Source organism: Pteropus vampyrus, unplaced genomic scaffold, assembly GCF_000151845.1.
Source record: "Pteropus vampyrus isolate Shadow unplaced genomic scaffold, Pvam_2.0 Scaffold33, whole genome shotgun sequence".
In the NCBI taxonomy this organism is placed as follows: Eukaryota; Metazoa; Chordata; class Mammalia; order Chiroptera; family Pteropodidae; genus Pteropus; species Pteropus vampyrus.
This window is the reverse complement of record NW_011888814.1, coordinates 1,796,199-1,813,916: the sequence shown is the minus strand read 5'-3', so window position 1 is coordinate 1,813,916 and position 17,718 is coordinate 1,796,199. Positions and strand designations below refer to the sequence as shown.

Sequence of the window (17,718 nt, the reverse complement as noted above, 5' to 3'; positions counted from 1 at the left end):
TGCCACGATCAGCGACACTAATATAGATTTTTCTACATCTGAGTACCAAACCAGTAGATAATAAGTCCCAAAAGGTATAGACCCAAACCTCAAAAGCCTTTCAATCTAGTTAGAAAGGCAAGAAGTAAAACCATAAATTATATATAAAATAGCATTTACTAATGTCAAGAGTAATTCCAACTATAGATGATATAGGCTTAGGAGGTTAAGAAGGCTTCATGCGGAAGGTCAATTTTGAAGGTTGGCTCTCAAAGGAGAAAACTTAAGGGCAAGAAATTCCAATGGACTTACTAAAGCAAGGAGCGGCATAAATGTGCACAGAAATGTAGAGATGGTGTTTCATTCTCGGGTTTCTTTTCAATACCAGACCATATCCCACACTGTCAAAAATCTAGCTACTAAAACCGGTGGGAAAAATATGTATATGGTCTCAGAAAACAATGTAGCGTACATGGAGAGTGGAGAAGGAAAAGAGTGAATCATTATCACAACTCTGAAGAAAAAAATAATACTTTTTCAGTCACCGTTCCTCTTACCATTCCTGTTCTTTCAATGAAAGAGAAGTTAATTTGTAGAGTTTTCATGACCCACAAGCCAAATCTTTTTTAGGTAATTTAGGGAAAGTAATTGATTTACTTTATTCTCCATTAGGCCATGTAAAATATTCACCATCAAGTAGTTTGCTACCAGATGACCTAACAGTTCACCAGATGACAACACATGGATGTGTTACATCAACTCGTCGCCATCAAGATAAACCCCATTACTGAGTGAATACAGAGTTAGCTGTGATATTGAGAAACGTGGAGTGAGCCACAAAGAGTAGAACCAGGAAAGAAATTCATTATATTAATAGAATAAAGAATGAATGTATTCCTTTTTTTTAAATCCCTATAGCATCAGTAGTAATCCCCAGATAGTTATTATTGCACATTCCTAGATAATACTTTAAGGTATTCAAAAAATGAGTAAAAAAATGAAATTTAAAAAAATCTTGCTGCTATTTAATTGTGTAACTATGACCAATCCATAAAAAATCTTGGATGTATAAAATGACAGATTTTATATCAATAAGAGCTAAGTTTCTTTCACCAGGAATGCAGAAATTAGGTAATAAAAAATGTGAACTTCATCAACTCATTTTTAAAGATGAGAATAGTTGAGAGGAAAGTTTACACAAATACAAAATACACGACATCAAAATTAAATGAAGTAACTATACAAATAACTATAAGACCAAGACAATTTGTAGCCTAAAGGGAAATCCTAAAAAAGAAAAAATGTCATAGACCCACTGAAAATTAGAAAATGGCCCCTTCTCTAGGGTACTGTGCTGAGAAAACACATATTATCTCTTCCTGTCATACCTGTCTGGCAATCAAATAAATACTTGTAAAAAAATTAAGATGTACACATTTTGAAAATGTATAAATACATACATTTTAAAAATACATATGTCATGTCAAATATTGTCTCTAATTCAAATGATGACTAAAGCAAAATAAAGACACTGAAGGTTTGTTTACCTAAAATGCTAAAATAGGAATATATATCATATTTTTCTACATTTCTTTAAAAGCTCATTTTCAACTCCCATCAATTAGCATGCTCTATAAAGAATTTTATAAAAATCCATTGTAGTATACCAAAATAAAAGTGAATGTTACTCATAGCATGACTTTTCAACAGAAAGGTAAATTTTGGTGCTTCCCATCTTGTAAAGATGTATTTGATTAACACGTTAGCAATATTTACGTAACATGCTGGCCAGGGGAAAATAATTACATCCATTTTCAGTAATACTCGGGTAAAGCAAAAGTCTCTACATGAATGATTCTGCGAGATATACTCCTAATGTTTCCCAAGGTTATGTAGTCAGAATAGTGATGAATAGCAAAAAGATATTTAAAAGTTTATTCTTTTTAATAATGCATATTTTATAACATATATGTTATGTAACATATATGTGCTATATAAGATATATAATGTATAACATACTTAATATATTTACTTGTATGTGATATTATATTTATATATTATACAAATATAACATATAGGACTTATTTTATTCATATATACATGTGAATATATATTTATGTATATATAAAATTCCATTCCTGTTATGCCATTATAAAAAAGGGAATTTCCCTGATGCATTGTTAGAAAAATTACAATGAAAAACAATTTTGCTTATTTGTTTTTTTAAATAGAAATTTACCAAATCTATTAAAATTGAAATATTACGGATCCAGTGTCTGAGAGTCTTAGAAACAAACAACTGCATGAAGTTTTTTCTGAGCACAGGTATAATTCTACCATATTAGTTTCTGATGAATATACACTATAAATGAACTATTTGTTTTCCTAGATTTGTTCAGAAATCAGAATATGAATTATGCAGTTAAATCATAAAGTTTCATTCTAAACATAAACTTAATAAAAGTGCCATTACCAGCTTTCTTTCTCATATTGAAAATTGTATGAAAACAACTTTGTTTGAAAATTAAAGTGGTATGGACCACAGCAATGACACTTCTCAAGTTTTTAAGCTTTATCTCATGAGTAATACGATCTGTTTTTTAAAAAAGGGTCTGAATGGTTAGTAATCATGACCAAGAATGCAGATATTGCCTAACGCAAAAGCTCTTCAAATTATTTAATGTGCCACCTGGCACCACGTCTCACAAGTCATGAATTGAGGTACAATAATAAACTGAGGTTGGACCTTGTTAAATACATTTTTACAGCATTGTTTTTGGTTATTGGTGAACATTTGGAAATTTCCTAAATTTGGCAATATTTAAGCACTACCACCTGAATGAACAATGAGGCCTGGATGCTATCTCCCACAGGTCATTAGGACAAAAGAGGAGATGCAGGTTCTTTTTCTCCCAAAGCAGTTGAAGACAGTATAGATTGCATTATGGGAAAGAGGGAGGCAGAGGAATAAAAGGGTAATTAGGTCCTAATGCTGGTCAATACGTGTACACAGAAAGGATGGAAGGAAGGAACAGAAATGCATGGTCACTCAATCTAAACAGTTTTTAAAAATCTTTCTTTTATTGACTTTTTAAATTTGTGCTTTTGATGTTTCCTACTTTAATAAGAAATGAGTAGTCTTAAAATTGTATTTCGAAGCAAATTAAATATTTACTTCTGTAACAAGCATGGTTAAGATATAGTATAATGATATATTTGAGATTTCAGGGAGCAGAGAAATGATTAGAGGAATATACAACTGTTCTAAGATAGACTCACTCATTTCTTCAGACCAAAACACCAATTGAATATTACCTAAAATGACCTGAGAGGGAGCAGATAATTCTGCCAGTCCTGAATTACAAAGATCTTGGCCATTTCTTCTCATAGATAAAGTTTGTATGAGCTGGAATTTTTGATAACCACTATTTAGGATTCCATTTTCACTTCTATTATCATTAATTGATGAACATTAATTCCATTAAAAATAACAGCCATGAAAAAAGAGCTCAGATAGTGTAATGAGAAGTTCTTGGTCATCTACCACACACAGTTTGATATTAGCATCAGCTACTGCACATTTTCCAGAAAGTTAATACTTTATATTTCAGCTTATGAATATAAAACTACAGAGTAAAAAATAAATTCAGGCAATGGCTTTTGTTGAATATTTTCTATTCTTAAATAAAGCTGTCGAGTCACAATGTAACCAAAGATAAGACACAGAAAAAGCAGTAATTTTGAAAGAATCTATTTCTCCAGGAAAATAAAACACGTTATAAATATATTTTGATGAGAAACTGAAGACATTTTCCTAAGAAACTGTGCTACATTATAAAGCATATATTTTGTTAAATGTTCTTAATTTTTTTCCAATAAGTGGATTGAATGCTGATTGCATCAACATATCTACATCTTAAAAGTATGGCTACTGTATCCCATCAGGATCATTAATTAGCTTAATTCTTGAAAATAAAACTTTTCAACTTCAGTGAAATTTAAGTCTTAAAAGTAACTCCCATTTTACTTCCAAGTTTTAAGATAGTGTATATTTAATTTTTCTAATCCACCGACATACAAAACATGTGAGCTAAATCAATTTCATAGATTTTACTCAGATATCATGATTCAGTTTTTTAAAACATTTCAAAAAGTAGATGCTTATAAGGATCTCATTTATATAATAAAACTGTCATTAATGGTTAATATTTCCTCATTTTTTTCTGAAAACAAAAATAAATTTCAAAATAAAATAAAAATTTGAAATTTATTTCAGAAGATAAATTTTAAAATAATACTACTCACATCTAGAATAAGACATCTAGTTAGATGAAATTAGCATCTCATCAACATTCATTATGATACCTATATTCAATCACGTAGACAGTACATAGCATTAAAATGACTCACTGACTTCATGAAAAACACTGCTATTGACACCAAATTTTAAAAAATATATATTCTTTTCATATTTCTTCTTTTGTTTCCTTTTAACACAAAGTCCTCTCTTTTTATACATATATTTCTAATTTGAAGTCCTGATACTGATTTGTACTATCTAATTGTACTTAATAAAGATTTCAAAGGCCCAAAAGACAAGGGCTATATATATATATAACCCTCTTTCATAAGAAATAAGCACCTATATTGCTAAGGTATTCTGAATCTTCTTCCAAATTTGTCACCACATTACCAACAAGATAAAAAAGAAATATAAGCAATAAAATATGAATTTTCACTAATTCATTTTTGCAAATGCACCAGTAGATCAAAAAATGTTAGACTAACTCAAAAATCATAAATTATTATATTTTACTTTACCATAATTTCTTACTTAGCCAAAAATTCTTCACATATAAAATATTCCATTAGTTGGCCAAATGACAACAGGAGAAATTCTGTTCAACACAAGATGTCTAATATAATTAGGTTGATTTTAACCACATTATCATTTAAAGAAGGCAATTAAATTAGTCAGAAACACAAAACTTCAAAAGCAGCCTTGGGAATAACTCTTTTCTTTTAGCCATTACCAAGTCCCTATTGAAACTGATTAACTATGCAAGAAAAGCAGCATAAAGCTGAAGAAAGGGCACTATCACTACTTGGCTTATCTAAGAACTCATAAAAGTAAAAGGCTCTAATCATCTTATTTTATTAGAATCTCTAATATGTAAATGCTGTTACTTTTCTGCAGTTTGATTAACATTATTAATCATTTCATACCTTTCCTTTTTTCTATAATCTAAAAAAATCTTAATTCTAGCTTAAAATTTATTTTAAAAAAAACACTATTGGGAATATGCCCCTTTGCTTACAAACCATCATCACACCCAAATAAAAGAATACACAAAAGAATTCTGGAAGGAGATTAGACTGCACAAAATTCTGTAATGCAACCAGCCCTTGATGACCATCAATCTCACCAGATATGCTCTACCTTCTACGTGTATTTAATAGGCATCGATTGACCCACTGCCTGATGGGATCTGTAGTTTCTAAGAAAATGTGTGGATGACAGTCCATTTGCCTCTTTTTTTGAAACTATGAACCTAGAGTCTTAAATATATTGCAAATATCATTCCATTGCATTTTGTAAAGTCAGTTTCAGCCCTTATATTCTAAAACTGCATAACATCAGCCATAATGAAAATGCGTATATATGAATATGCACATATGTTACAAAATCCTTTAATAATTATATCTATTGCCTATATTTCATAATGTACAAGAAAAATTATGGTTCTTAAAGGAAAAAAAATGCATGCCAAAAGTATCTATTCGTGAAAATAATACTTCAAATATACATGGAAACTTTTCATTTGAATACACTGAAGCACTTTCTAGGTATTTCAGTATATATTGTGCAAATTCATACCTTTATTGGGACACGGGTTTTGTTCTTCATTGTCATTATATTTTTATGTATTCATACTTATCGATGATCTTTTCCTATATTCAGGAATTCTAAAATTTCTTTGTTGTCTTTATCACTTTCAGGCATCAGTAAATATTTGCCAGCAACTCCCTAAGTATTTTTTCAATCTCTATATCATACTCATTTCATAGATCAAAAGACTTCTTCAGAACCATTTAGATAATGCTTTCCTAAACCCATTTAGGAAAGAGAAAAATTATGTCCTCTATTTATTTTATAACCTTAATTGGTCCACCAACGCTTCCCGCACATCCAACCTCCATCCCATTTCCCTTGATGGCACCTACCCTAGTGTCGTCATAGTGACGATGGTATACCAGAAGGCAGCAGGGATGCTGGTGAACTTGCTGGCTGAAGACCCTTTCTCTGCGTAGAACATAACTGTAGCGAAAATGATGATAGCCATAGTAAGAGAGAAGAGTAAGAAGCCCAATTCTGAGGCACAACTCTTCAGTGTGTACCCCAGGATGCGCAGGCCTTGAGAGTGGCGGGAAAACTTAAAGATCCGGAAGACCCGGAAGACTCGGAGTGTGACAAAGGCGCCACTGACATCCTCATTGTCTGTCATCACTAGCCCAATGTAGTAAGGCAGGATGGCCACCACATCTATGATACTCATGACACTACGCACAAAACGGTAACGACTTGGTGCTGCAGCCAGGCGGAGCAAATACTCAACTGTGAAAATCATGACGCAGGCTGTATCCAAGCAAAAGAAGGCCACTGCATACCGCTCCCCACAGGGCAATTCTTTAATGTGACCTGGACTAGACCCACATGGCACTGTTTCGACCACATTAGCGATGACTGAGACGGCAATGAAGAACCCTGTAACATAGTAGAACACCAGGGCCATTGTGCTGGTGTGGGGGTTCTCAAATGCCCGCCAGACTCTCTGCCGAGCAGTCATGGTTGGCAGCGCGCTCTCTCCTGTAGTGTCAGCATCGGCGTCGTCCTGTAGACGCTCTGCGTTCTCTCGCCTGCGATCCTTGTACTCCTCATAACAGCAATCGCCAATAATTTCTGGGATGAGGCCAAAGAAGGCCAGTTCTTCATCATAAGCAGAGATGCACTCATGGCGAGGATAGTGGAGCTTCCCAGTGCGGTAGAAATTCAGGATATGGCGAAAAATGTCAGGGTCACGGTCAAAAAAATACTGCTGAGTCTCTGGATGGTAGAAAAAGTCCCTCTCAGAACTGCCTAGCAGAGTGTCTGGATATCGTTCCAGCGTGTCCTGCCATGTTTGGAAACGGGTACCACTCACATTCAGCACAATTAGAGCATCTTGAGTCCTTTTTCTCTCCTGCCTTGGGGGAGCTGGCATGGGCCCCGAGGCCACAGGCATCCACCCGATGGCTGCTGCCCTTGCAAAGGGCAGCCATGCCGCTACACCCGCCGCCATGGTTCCTTGAAATGGAGGCAAGAAGGGCAATCAGGCCTCTACAGTGGGTCAAAGTAGCCACAATCACCCACTTCCTCCCCTCAAATAGAGCAGAGAAACGTGGTCCAGGGGTGTCACTCTTATTCCAAGGGAGGACTCCTGGTGAAGTCACAGTTCTCAGAAGGACAAGTTTCCCTCAAAGACAGGCATTTGGAAAATACTATGTCCTGACACTCACTCCCAACAGAACCTAACCAAACCTCTTCCAGCAGTTGGACCAGACCGCTCTTAGTACAAAGAAGTACACAGGTGACTTCAGATGCAGCAATTTCTTCAAACAGGTGTCTCTGATTTCTCCCCCGACGCAGTCTGGATAGAGTGGGGTCAGTAACGTGTCTTGTATTGTAGAGAAAACGAAGGGCCGTCACTCTGGTATTCTTTTGACGAATTAGGGGACCCTCCTTCCACCTTCCCTTTCAGCTCTTTCAAACCCTCCCTTTCCAAGTAACCCTTCCCGCCAAAGGAGTCTCAAAAAGGCGACCTGTTGTAGCTTGCCAGATGCGGTCACAGCCGCTGCCCCACGTTTCTTTGAGAGTCCGGTCGCCGCCTCTACCCCTCCGGCCGTATTTGCAGAGATGGAGGTGCTGTGCAGTGGGCACGGTGGGGGGCGTTAATATAGACCCCCCTCCCCCTCGTCTAGAAGCACCCCCTGTTTCTGCCAAAAGCGTTCGCCCAGTCGTCCCTTCACTCTCTTTTCAAGTTCAGCTCAGGTGCAGTGTGACAGTTACGGAGCCCGGGAGCTGGCAGCCGCCGCGGCGGCGGCGGTAGCAGCATCTGCCTCCGCGCAGAACGCGCTTCGCCCGCGGTACATACCTGACAAAGTGCGCGCCGGGGCTGAGTTGCATAGAGACTTTCTCCTCGCGGTGCACCCGGAAAGGGAAAACCAGAGAGAGCAGCTCCTGAGCAACCGTATCCGAAGCGCTGAGGGAGCATAAATAAGGCTCAAGCGAGCTCTTCTTCCCCTTCCCCCAATCCTTCGTGCTTCCCTCCTCCTTTTCACCTTCCAAAAGCCAGGCGCAGCCGAGCCGAGCAGTAGCAACAAGTTCAAAAGGTGCGGGGGAGGCGAGAACCAAGGGGACTCTCTCCTGCCAACTTACTGCGCCGCCGCTGTCGCCGCGGCCCGAGCGGCGTGGTGCTGGGCTGCGGAGCGGCGGGGCTGCGGGGCGGCCGGGCGGGCGGCGGCGGCGCGGCGGGGCCGGGGCCGGCGCGGGCAATCGCCAGAGCGCGGAGGCAGGAGGCGCTCGGCAGCGCGGGGACGCGGGGGGGCGGCTCGCTGCTTCCCCGCCAGTGGGTGGTCCTGCATGTCCCCCGGCTTCCCGCGCCGCTCTGCTCGTGTGATCACTAAATAAGGAAAAAATAAATAAATAACCGCGTGCACGCCCCGCCACGCAGGTTATGAAAGGCGTCTCCCGCCTTCCCCTCGGCTTGACCTTTCTTCGCCCCCGCCCCCTCGGGCTCCTCTTGCTCCACCCCAGCCACCCACCAGCCCCGGGGCAAAATGTCACCGAGGGAGATCATCCAGGTGGATCTGCCGGGGAAGAGAGCGAGCCTCGATGAACAAAGGGAAGCTGCACGCGCTCGGCTGCGGTGGCTTGGCGGAGGAGAAGAGGAAGGGGACCGGTGCCCTGCTTCTGCCTCCCTGGGTCCACGTCCAAGGCGAGCGTGGGAAAAGGGAAAAAACGAGAAGCTGAGAAGGAGGGTGAGCGGAGCGGAACGCGCAGGAATTGGTTGTCTTCTGGGGGCTATTGGGTAGCAAGCCCTGCAAAGCCCCGCAGCTGAATTTTTAAGTGCTTTTCCCTCTTTCTCTTTGTTTTTATTTGTTCAAATCAGATGTTAACATTGCAGGGGTTAATACGTCATCTATTCAACTTGCCGAAAAGTCGGGCAGTTTCCTCATTCTAGGTCTTGTCACAACTCCTTTCCCGTCCTTTGCGAATGACAGAAAGGATTTAGAACCTTTTCCAAATGTCAACGTAGAGGGGCTTGATTCTCTGTGAGTGTGCGTTCCCTCCACTCTCTCCCCACCCCCATTCTCTCTGCGCATCTCTACGCAGATCTAAAATGGTTAAAGTATTTAAAGGTGTCCTTGTGAGGGGTAAGCGATGTGGGAGAGACTAGGAAATTGTTGCGGTCAACCGTTTTCGTTTTTTGTGTACCCCGCCCCCCAGTTATTAGGCATCTTCCTTAAAACCAAACATCCACTTATATCCACTAGATGGCGCGAAGGGCGAGAAGTTAAATCTATCCCTAAGGTTTGGATAGAAAGGTGAAGGATCAAAATGAACCTAGCCAGCAGAGGAGCAGATCACATAAACATCCTCATATCCCCCACTCCCCACCTACCTTTTTAGTATTTATAGGCGAGGTACTATTCACGCTTGAGTCTGCATTTTGATGGACATGGGATGAGAAGTAAAGAGTTTCCTGTTGAAATGCCTTTGAAAATTAAATTTAGGTTACAGAATAATAGTACTAATAAAGGCCTTTGGAAATAGTGAAGTTTTATCTATATTGATTAAGGAGAGAAGTCTAATTTCTACCTGAAAAAAATGCCTTTTCAAGACTTGGTCGACCTGTCCTTGGTTTGTAAATTAAGTGGACAGTGATGTATAGTCTTGAATTGAATTGACTTTCAAGCCCTAGAGATCACAGGCATGATGTGTTAACCTTCAAAATGTGAAATGGAATACCTCGAATAAGAGATATGAACTAAAAAAAAAAAAAAAAGATTATAGAGAAAATCACCAGAAGAGAACAAACCTTATAATGTACAAGATTTTCTGTAGAGATAGAAAGATATTTTTGTTTACTTGTTTATTGGTGTAGAGGTTTAAGGAATCCCATGTTAGTAGTTAATGAAGTTGGAGCTAATACACCATATAAGTTTGGAAACAGAACTGAAGACTCCTGCTGTTTATCTGTTTGTATTAGTTGAGGTGAAAAATGCTTGCTAACAAATTCGTATAGCCTGCCTACCTGAAAACAAACAAACAAACATGTTAACTGGAAAATAAAAAGAAGGAGACTACTTAACAGTTACTAAAAGAAAATCAACCGCTCTCTAATCCAATAAGCTACCACTGTGACAGGCGTGTCCGGAGAGTGGGAAGCCGTGAGTACTCAATTGATGCCATACTGGCATGTCATCTTGTAGGGATGGGACAAGCAAGCTAAACAGAGCCTTTAAATCTTCCCTGTAGGAAACTGAACACTTATAAAGGTAGATGTTGAACTTTACAAAAACCCCTAAATGAGCAAGAATATAAAATCTGTTTTTAAGAAGTTTTTATGATCTGTTCTATCCCCACTCTCTATAAGCTTCTTGATATAGTCGGGGGAAAATGTGGGCTTAGAAATTAAGTGCATCTGGATTCAAATTCTAGCCCAAGAAATTACTCATAGACTTTGTTTCATTTGGCAAATTACTTCTGTTTAGAAATTGTAGATAATAAAACATTTTTTAGGCCTATTGTGAGGATTAAACAGCATAATATTTCTGAACACCAATATAGAACTTGGCACGCACAAGTGTACTCAATACCAATTTCTTTTTACTTTAATGCACAATAGAAACGCAAAAGATCCTTTTATGCAGCCTGAATTTGAAATTCCCACAGATATTTTTGTATGCTTACTCTTGCCTCTGAGTTCAAAAATTCCCTTGTCCTGATATGCTGGTGACTCTGATATTTTAACTCATTCACGTTTTGAAAGCTGTATGAAGAGAATCCAGAAGAACACTCTAGATGCTTCCTTTGCTCAGGGATTTCTGTTCTTCCTTCTGGAATTTCATTTTATATACTCTGCTTGGTTGATGGAAAACAAAATCAGCAAAAACAAATTGAATTCAATCACCCTTCTTCGACAACTCTCTACTCCTGTTTTCTCTCCTAATGATTAAAGCCCAAGGAAGAAACCTGGTGGTCATCATAAATCATGTCCTATTCTTCACTACTTCCTCCAACAAACACACACTTAGCCAGTGATCCAATAAGTCATGTACATTTCACGTTCATTACCAGTCAGTTTATCCATATACTGCACCTAGAGTGAGTTTTTAAAAAACCATCTTGTAATTATAGATTCATGCACAATTGTGAGAAATAATAGAAATCCCTCAATCCTATCACCTATTTCCCACCAAAGGTAACATCTTGCATATTACAGTAAAATATCACAACCAGGATACTAACTTTGACACAATCCACCAACCTCGTTTAGATTTCATCAATTTTACCTGCACTAACTTTTGTGTCTTATATTTAGGTCCGTCCAACTATATCTCACGAGTAGATTTGTGTGACCACTATCCCAGTAAGCATGTAGAATATTTCCATCACAGGAATCTCCTTTTATAGCCCCATTGTCTCCCTTTCTCCCCTTTCTCTATTCCTTGTCAACCACTAATCTGATCTCTTTTATAATTTTCAGTTCAAGAATATTATATAAAAGGAATCATGCAATGTAAGCTTTCTAGATTGGCTTATTTTACTCAGTAGAATTACATTAAGATCCATCCAAGTTGTTGCATGTATCAATAGTCCATTCCTTCTATTGTTGACTAGTACTACACTTTGATTAAGCATTCACTCACTGAAGGACATTTGGATTGGTTCCAGTTTGGAGCTATTATGAATAAAGCTGTTATGAAAATTTATGTACAGGTTATTGTGTAAATGTAAGTTTTTATTTCTCTGGGATAAATGCCCAATAGTGCAATTGCTGGATTGTATGATAAGACTGCTTAGTTTAAGAGAAACTGCTGTAATATTTTCCAAAGTAGCCGTACTCTTTGATATCCCACCAGTAAAGTATAAGTTATCTGGTTTCCCAGCATCCTCACCAACATTTGGCATTATCATTGTTTTTTGTTTTAGCCATTCTGACAGTGTACAGTGACTTCTCACTGTCATTTTAATGCTCATTTCTCTAATGGCTAATTTTGTTGAACATATTTTTATGTGCATATTTGCCATCTGTATATTTTTCAGCAAAATGTATGTTCCTGGGGTTTTTGCCCATTTTTTAATTGGATAGTTTGTCTTTTACTGTTGACTTTTGATAGCTCTTTATGTATTCTAAATAATTGACCTTTGTCAGATATGTTGTTTGAAAATATTTTTCCCATTCTGCAGCTTGTCTTTTCACCCTGCTCACAGGATGTTCTCCAAAGCAACAGTTTTTCATTTTGATGACGTCCAACTTATCATTTTTTCCCTTTATGGATTGTGCTGTAGATATCAAATCTAGCAACTCTGCCTGACCCTATATCTCAAAGATTTTCTCTATTGTTTTCTAAAGATTTTATAATTTTACATTTTAAATTTTAGTTTATGATTTATTTTCAGTTATCTTTTGTATAAGGTATTAAGGTTTAGGTCGAAGTCTTCCCCGCCCCCCTCCACCCCCATGGCTATTCAATTGCTTCAGCACCATTTGTTGAAAAGCCTACCCTTCCTATACTGAATTGCTTTTCACCCTTGTCAAAAATCAGTTGGGTATATTTTTTCTCATCTATTTTTAGATTTTCTATTTTGTTCCACTCATATGTGTCTATCCCCTCACTAAAACCACACTTTCCTGGTTACTGTAGCTGTATAGTAACTCTTAACATCAAGTAAAATTATTCTTTCCTCCTTATTATTCTTTTTCAAAATTGATTTAGTTATTCTAAGTCCTTGCCTTTCTATATAAATTTTAGAATAAATTTGTCTGTGCCATACAAAAAACCTTGCTAGGATTTTAATAAGGATTGTGTTACACCTATAAATCAATGTGGGAGAATGCATATGTTTACTATGTTGAGTCTTTCAATCCATGAGCACAGTATGTCTTTCCATTTATTTTGCTTTTTATTTCTTCCATCAGCATTTAGAAATTTTCAAGATACAGATCTTGCACATGTTTTATTAGATTTATAGTAAGTATTTCATTTTCTCTGGAGGAATTGTGGAAAGTATTGTGCAATTTTTTAAATTTCAATTTCCATACATTCATTTTTGGTGTATAGAAATGCATTTGGTTTCATGTATTAGTCTTGTACCTGCAATCTTGTTTAACTTCCATATTAGTTCATGGGTTTTCCATGTAATCATGTCACCTGAAGAAAAGGTTAGTTTCTTCCTTTTCAATCTGTATGCCTTTTATTTAGAATGTTTTTTTTAATGCATTTATAATCATGATACTACCCCTTTCAATGCTCTTCTATCTTTTCCAGAAATCGGTCTTTAGCAGAGAATACATAACCTTTCAGGATCTCAGTTCTCTTCTCACTTTAAATTTTATCTCTTGCCATTTTAATATTAGCTTGCTCCAGTCTTGCTCAGCTATTTTCAGTTTGCAGAAGTTGGTGTGTTTTATCTTAATTCTGGGTCATGGTTTATGCATCCTTTTTCTCACAGCTAAATATTTAGCTTGAGTCACTTCCTCCAGGAACCATTGCCTAACTTCAGAATGATGCTCCATTAAGGACTATAATAGCTTGAATGAGATTTTTTGTCTTTCCCTCCTTTTCTTAGCCAATAGACTATAACCTCTTTGAGAGAAAACAATAATCTTTTAATTCTATATCCTCAATATCTACCATTGTACTTGACACATGGTAGAAACACAGTGAATGTTTGCTGAATGACTGAATATTAGATAACTAATATGAACCTTTTCCCATTATAGATTATTATCGCAACTCTTTAAAAAAAGACTTAAAGGATCAAGCTGATTTACTACCAAAATGTGCAATGGAAAACAAATTATCTTAAAAACCATTTTACCGTTTGCCCAGAGAAAACTTGCTGATGGCGCTTGCGGCTACAGTGTTTACCCCAAGATAACTCACAGATTACAATTCTAACCTTACCCCCAAAGTTTGCCATGAAATAGCTCGCCTTTGTTATTTTTGCATCGCTCTAGTATATTGATAGTCTTTGGAAACAAGTGACATCATTCTATTTATAGCATTCTGTTTTTAGCAGTTCAATCGCTGAAAATGTCAACCCTAGAAAACATAGCATTCCTACCAGTGATGTTAAATGAATGCTGGCAACGAGCTGTACTTTTATTTTCTAAAAGGGAAAAGGGTTAAAACAATGAGACAAATGATCCACATTTTGTCTAGCTGTGTACACATGCTTACTTACATTACTTACACTGTACTTACACTTGATCCTCAAAGTTACCTTGTGATGTGGGACTTATTGTTACATTAATTTTATCTAAAAGGAAACAAAACTCAAGGTCATGAAGGGATTTTCCAGATCGTGTAACTAAATGGCAGATGCTGAGTCATTCCTAGGCCTCCTGACCCTAAATCACATTCTTTTAGGTTTATAAATACACCAATATCTGCAATAGTAAAGTATCTTTGCCAATGTGTTGTTGTCGTTAGTACTGGTGATTAATTTGCATAGACAGGTGCATAGTATCTTACTCATCCCTCATGGCACATCTCTGTCAGGTCTCTGCCAGGGCAAGGAATCAGTCTGTAGTCACGGAGAAGAGGAGCACGGCATCTGTTCATCACATATTTTAACCAATTATGATAACTGCCCAGTGTGACAAAAGATTTTTAATATCTAGATTATATATTTTACATAAGACAAATTTAGTATATCCGATTACATTCTTAGAACCTCTTCCCAGACAACTCTCTCTAAGAGTCTCTATTAAGTTATTTTATTTTATTTTTTATTGGGATATAATTGACATAGAACTTTGTGTTATTTGTAGGTGTGCAACATAGTGATTTGATATGTGTATACATTACGAAATGATCACCACAAAAAGTATAGTTAAAATCCATCACCACACATAGTTACAAATTTTTTTCTTGTGATGAGAACTTTTAAGATCTACTACTCTCTTAGCAACTTTCAAGTATACAATGCAATATTGTTAATTCCAGTCACCATGCTATTACATCTCAATACATATTTATCTTATAACTGGAAGTTTGTACCTTTTGTCCACCTTCACTTATTTTCTAATAACCCTGTATTAGGTTGTTTTAGCATTGTATCATCTTTATTAAAGAAAAAAGCCCTAAATTAAGAAATAAATCAATTAACTTGTAAAATTAGCAAAATCTTTGGCCAATAATTGAAATTACATGCATTAAATCTTGAACTAATGTCTAGTAACTTCAAATTTTTATATGTCAGTTTTTTTCATAAACAACATATTTGTTCATACAGTTAAAAATCAAGAAAAAAAAAATCAACATTTTTACCCCAAAATATTTGATCACAGATTGCAAACATTTCAAAAATCTATGGTTCTGTAGAAAAACAAATATGTTATTTTTATTCACTTTCTAGATTCCATATTATTTTGAGTATTTACACTTTATCTAAAGATAATTTTATTTTGAATTCTTTGTTCATTGAAGAGGTACACAAGCTGTATCTCTCTTTTTTCCCCCTTTGTTCCTCAGGGAAATAAAATATGACATACTGGTAAGATACAGGGGACATGAGAAAAATCACAGCATAGGCAGGCTAGTTAAATGCTTAAAACATACTTGAGATTTCAAATACTTAACAGTATTCCTAGAATATGGTCATCAGGGAAAGGGCAATGACCCTATATCTTTTTTTGGACCACTTTTAAAAAGATAAGTTGGCAACCTGAGCTTAACATCTTTTTTCCCTTTATTAATACTGTCAAAGTCCTCTTCAAAGGAACTTCCCCGTTTTAAGTTTTAGACCCTGAACATCTATTAAAAATAGCCCATTTTCAGGGACTTTATTTCTCATATACAGAACTTAAATATATATTTATATAATGAAATAGACTTGACTTTCAAAGTTCCCACAGTGCTTCTCTGAGGCCCATCACTGTGTATGTGACTAGAACTCTGTAAGGCTAACAAATTTTGTAAATAGATGGACAAAATCTAACCATTTGTTGCAGCTTCAATATTGCCTCACGAGATGGCTGTTATGAAGGAACACAGTGACTGTTTTAATGTAAAAAGTATATTTTTGTTGTAAAATATGTATGATAGCCTGAATGGCGATACACCTGCTGTTCCTATGATATAGGAAAGCAGGAGGCAAATTAAAGGAGAAAACTCATTTTTTAACACATTGTTATTATAAATCGCTTACAAGTACAAGGCATCAAGTTGGACATTAGCATAACCCAAGTTATTCAAGGTCTACCTGCCCTCAGGGAACTTGACATCTGGACTTTTAAAAAGAAAGAGGGCATGGAAATTTCTTTTAATTTCTTTTAATCTCTTTTAAAAGTAACCTTGCTTGTAAATTTTATTTCAGGATATTTTCCCTAAGTGTTTTATTCTGAGAGACAGTTTATTTGTTAGAGATGGAAAAAGAGGGAACATAAGAGGGAACATATAAATATTCTTCTTAGACTCATTATCATATTTATAACTTTGGGATTAATTGCTATGGAATAATTCCAGTGCCATAAACTGAGAATTGTGACTACAAATGAGAAAGAAAGCAGTGAGAGCTCTAAAGAAACAAAAGCCTTATTTTTCTAAAACTGGAGAAAAGTTAATTCTTGCATATGTTACAAACATTAGCAACGAAGATAAATTACTTCCAAACAGTTTATGGTCATTGAAAACCTTGAAGTCTTATAAGGTTTTCATCATTTAAGAAGCCACATTTTGTGAGAAAACTGGCAATTAATTTGCTTGTTTACTTTCTCTAAAACTACTTGATATGTACTAGCAAACCACTTTGATACATGAAGTATACTTGCCTCATTATTTCTATACAGAATTATTCAGTTGGCTTTAATAAATCACCCAAAATAGTTAAGTGTAAAGAAAAGCAGAACAATACAATACTTAAAAATGTTTGGTTAACAGAAGATTCCTGTATTACTCCATTTTTAAAGATTGATATTATGTAAATCTTGTTTGTTTATAATTTAGCTTGCATTGGATTTTAATTTAAATAAAGAAAATTATTTAATAGAGGGTTATTAAACAAGTTTTTACATTGCAGCTGTTCCAGTCCCTCAGCTAAATACTTACTGAGAGAGCTTATTAAAGTTTGTTCTACTTATTTACGTTTAATTTTTTTTTCTTCTTCCCTTGTGTAAAACCTTTGTGGGGGCAGAACTCTCACTGGCTTTAAAAAGAATTCTGTACATACAGATTTGGGGAGAACAACACTGTCAGAACGCTTATGAATAATTGCCTTTGATTGTTTTGGTCTTATATGTGTCTGATTTTCAATATAATTTTTCAAAAATACGGATTGTACTCTGAATAAAGAAATTTGGAAAACTCAGCTTTTCTACCCTAGCAAAAGATTTCATAGTAAGATGGGGGCATAAATAATGTATAAATATTTTTAACATATTAAAAACATTTTATAATATGTTAACA

The 17,718-nt window shown here is 36.3% G+C and overlaps 1 protein-coding gene across 1 annotated transcript in view; it reads right to left on the bottom strand.

The window, feature by feature from the left end:
- Window positions 1-8,268, bottom strand: part of KCND2 (potassium voltage-gated channel subfamily D member 2) — a 476,246-nt gene extending 467,978 nt beyond the window's left edge. Inside the window, exon 1 of the mRNA XM_011357158.1 lies at window positions 6,205-8,268. Within this exon, the coding sequence (XP_011355460.1) occupies window positions 6,205-7,319 (1,115 nt within the window). The 5' untranslated portion in view covers window positions 7,320-8,268. The remainder of the gene's footprint in view (window positions 1-6,204) is intronic.
- Between the last annotated feature and the right edge of the window lie 9,450 nt (window positions 8,269-17,718).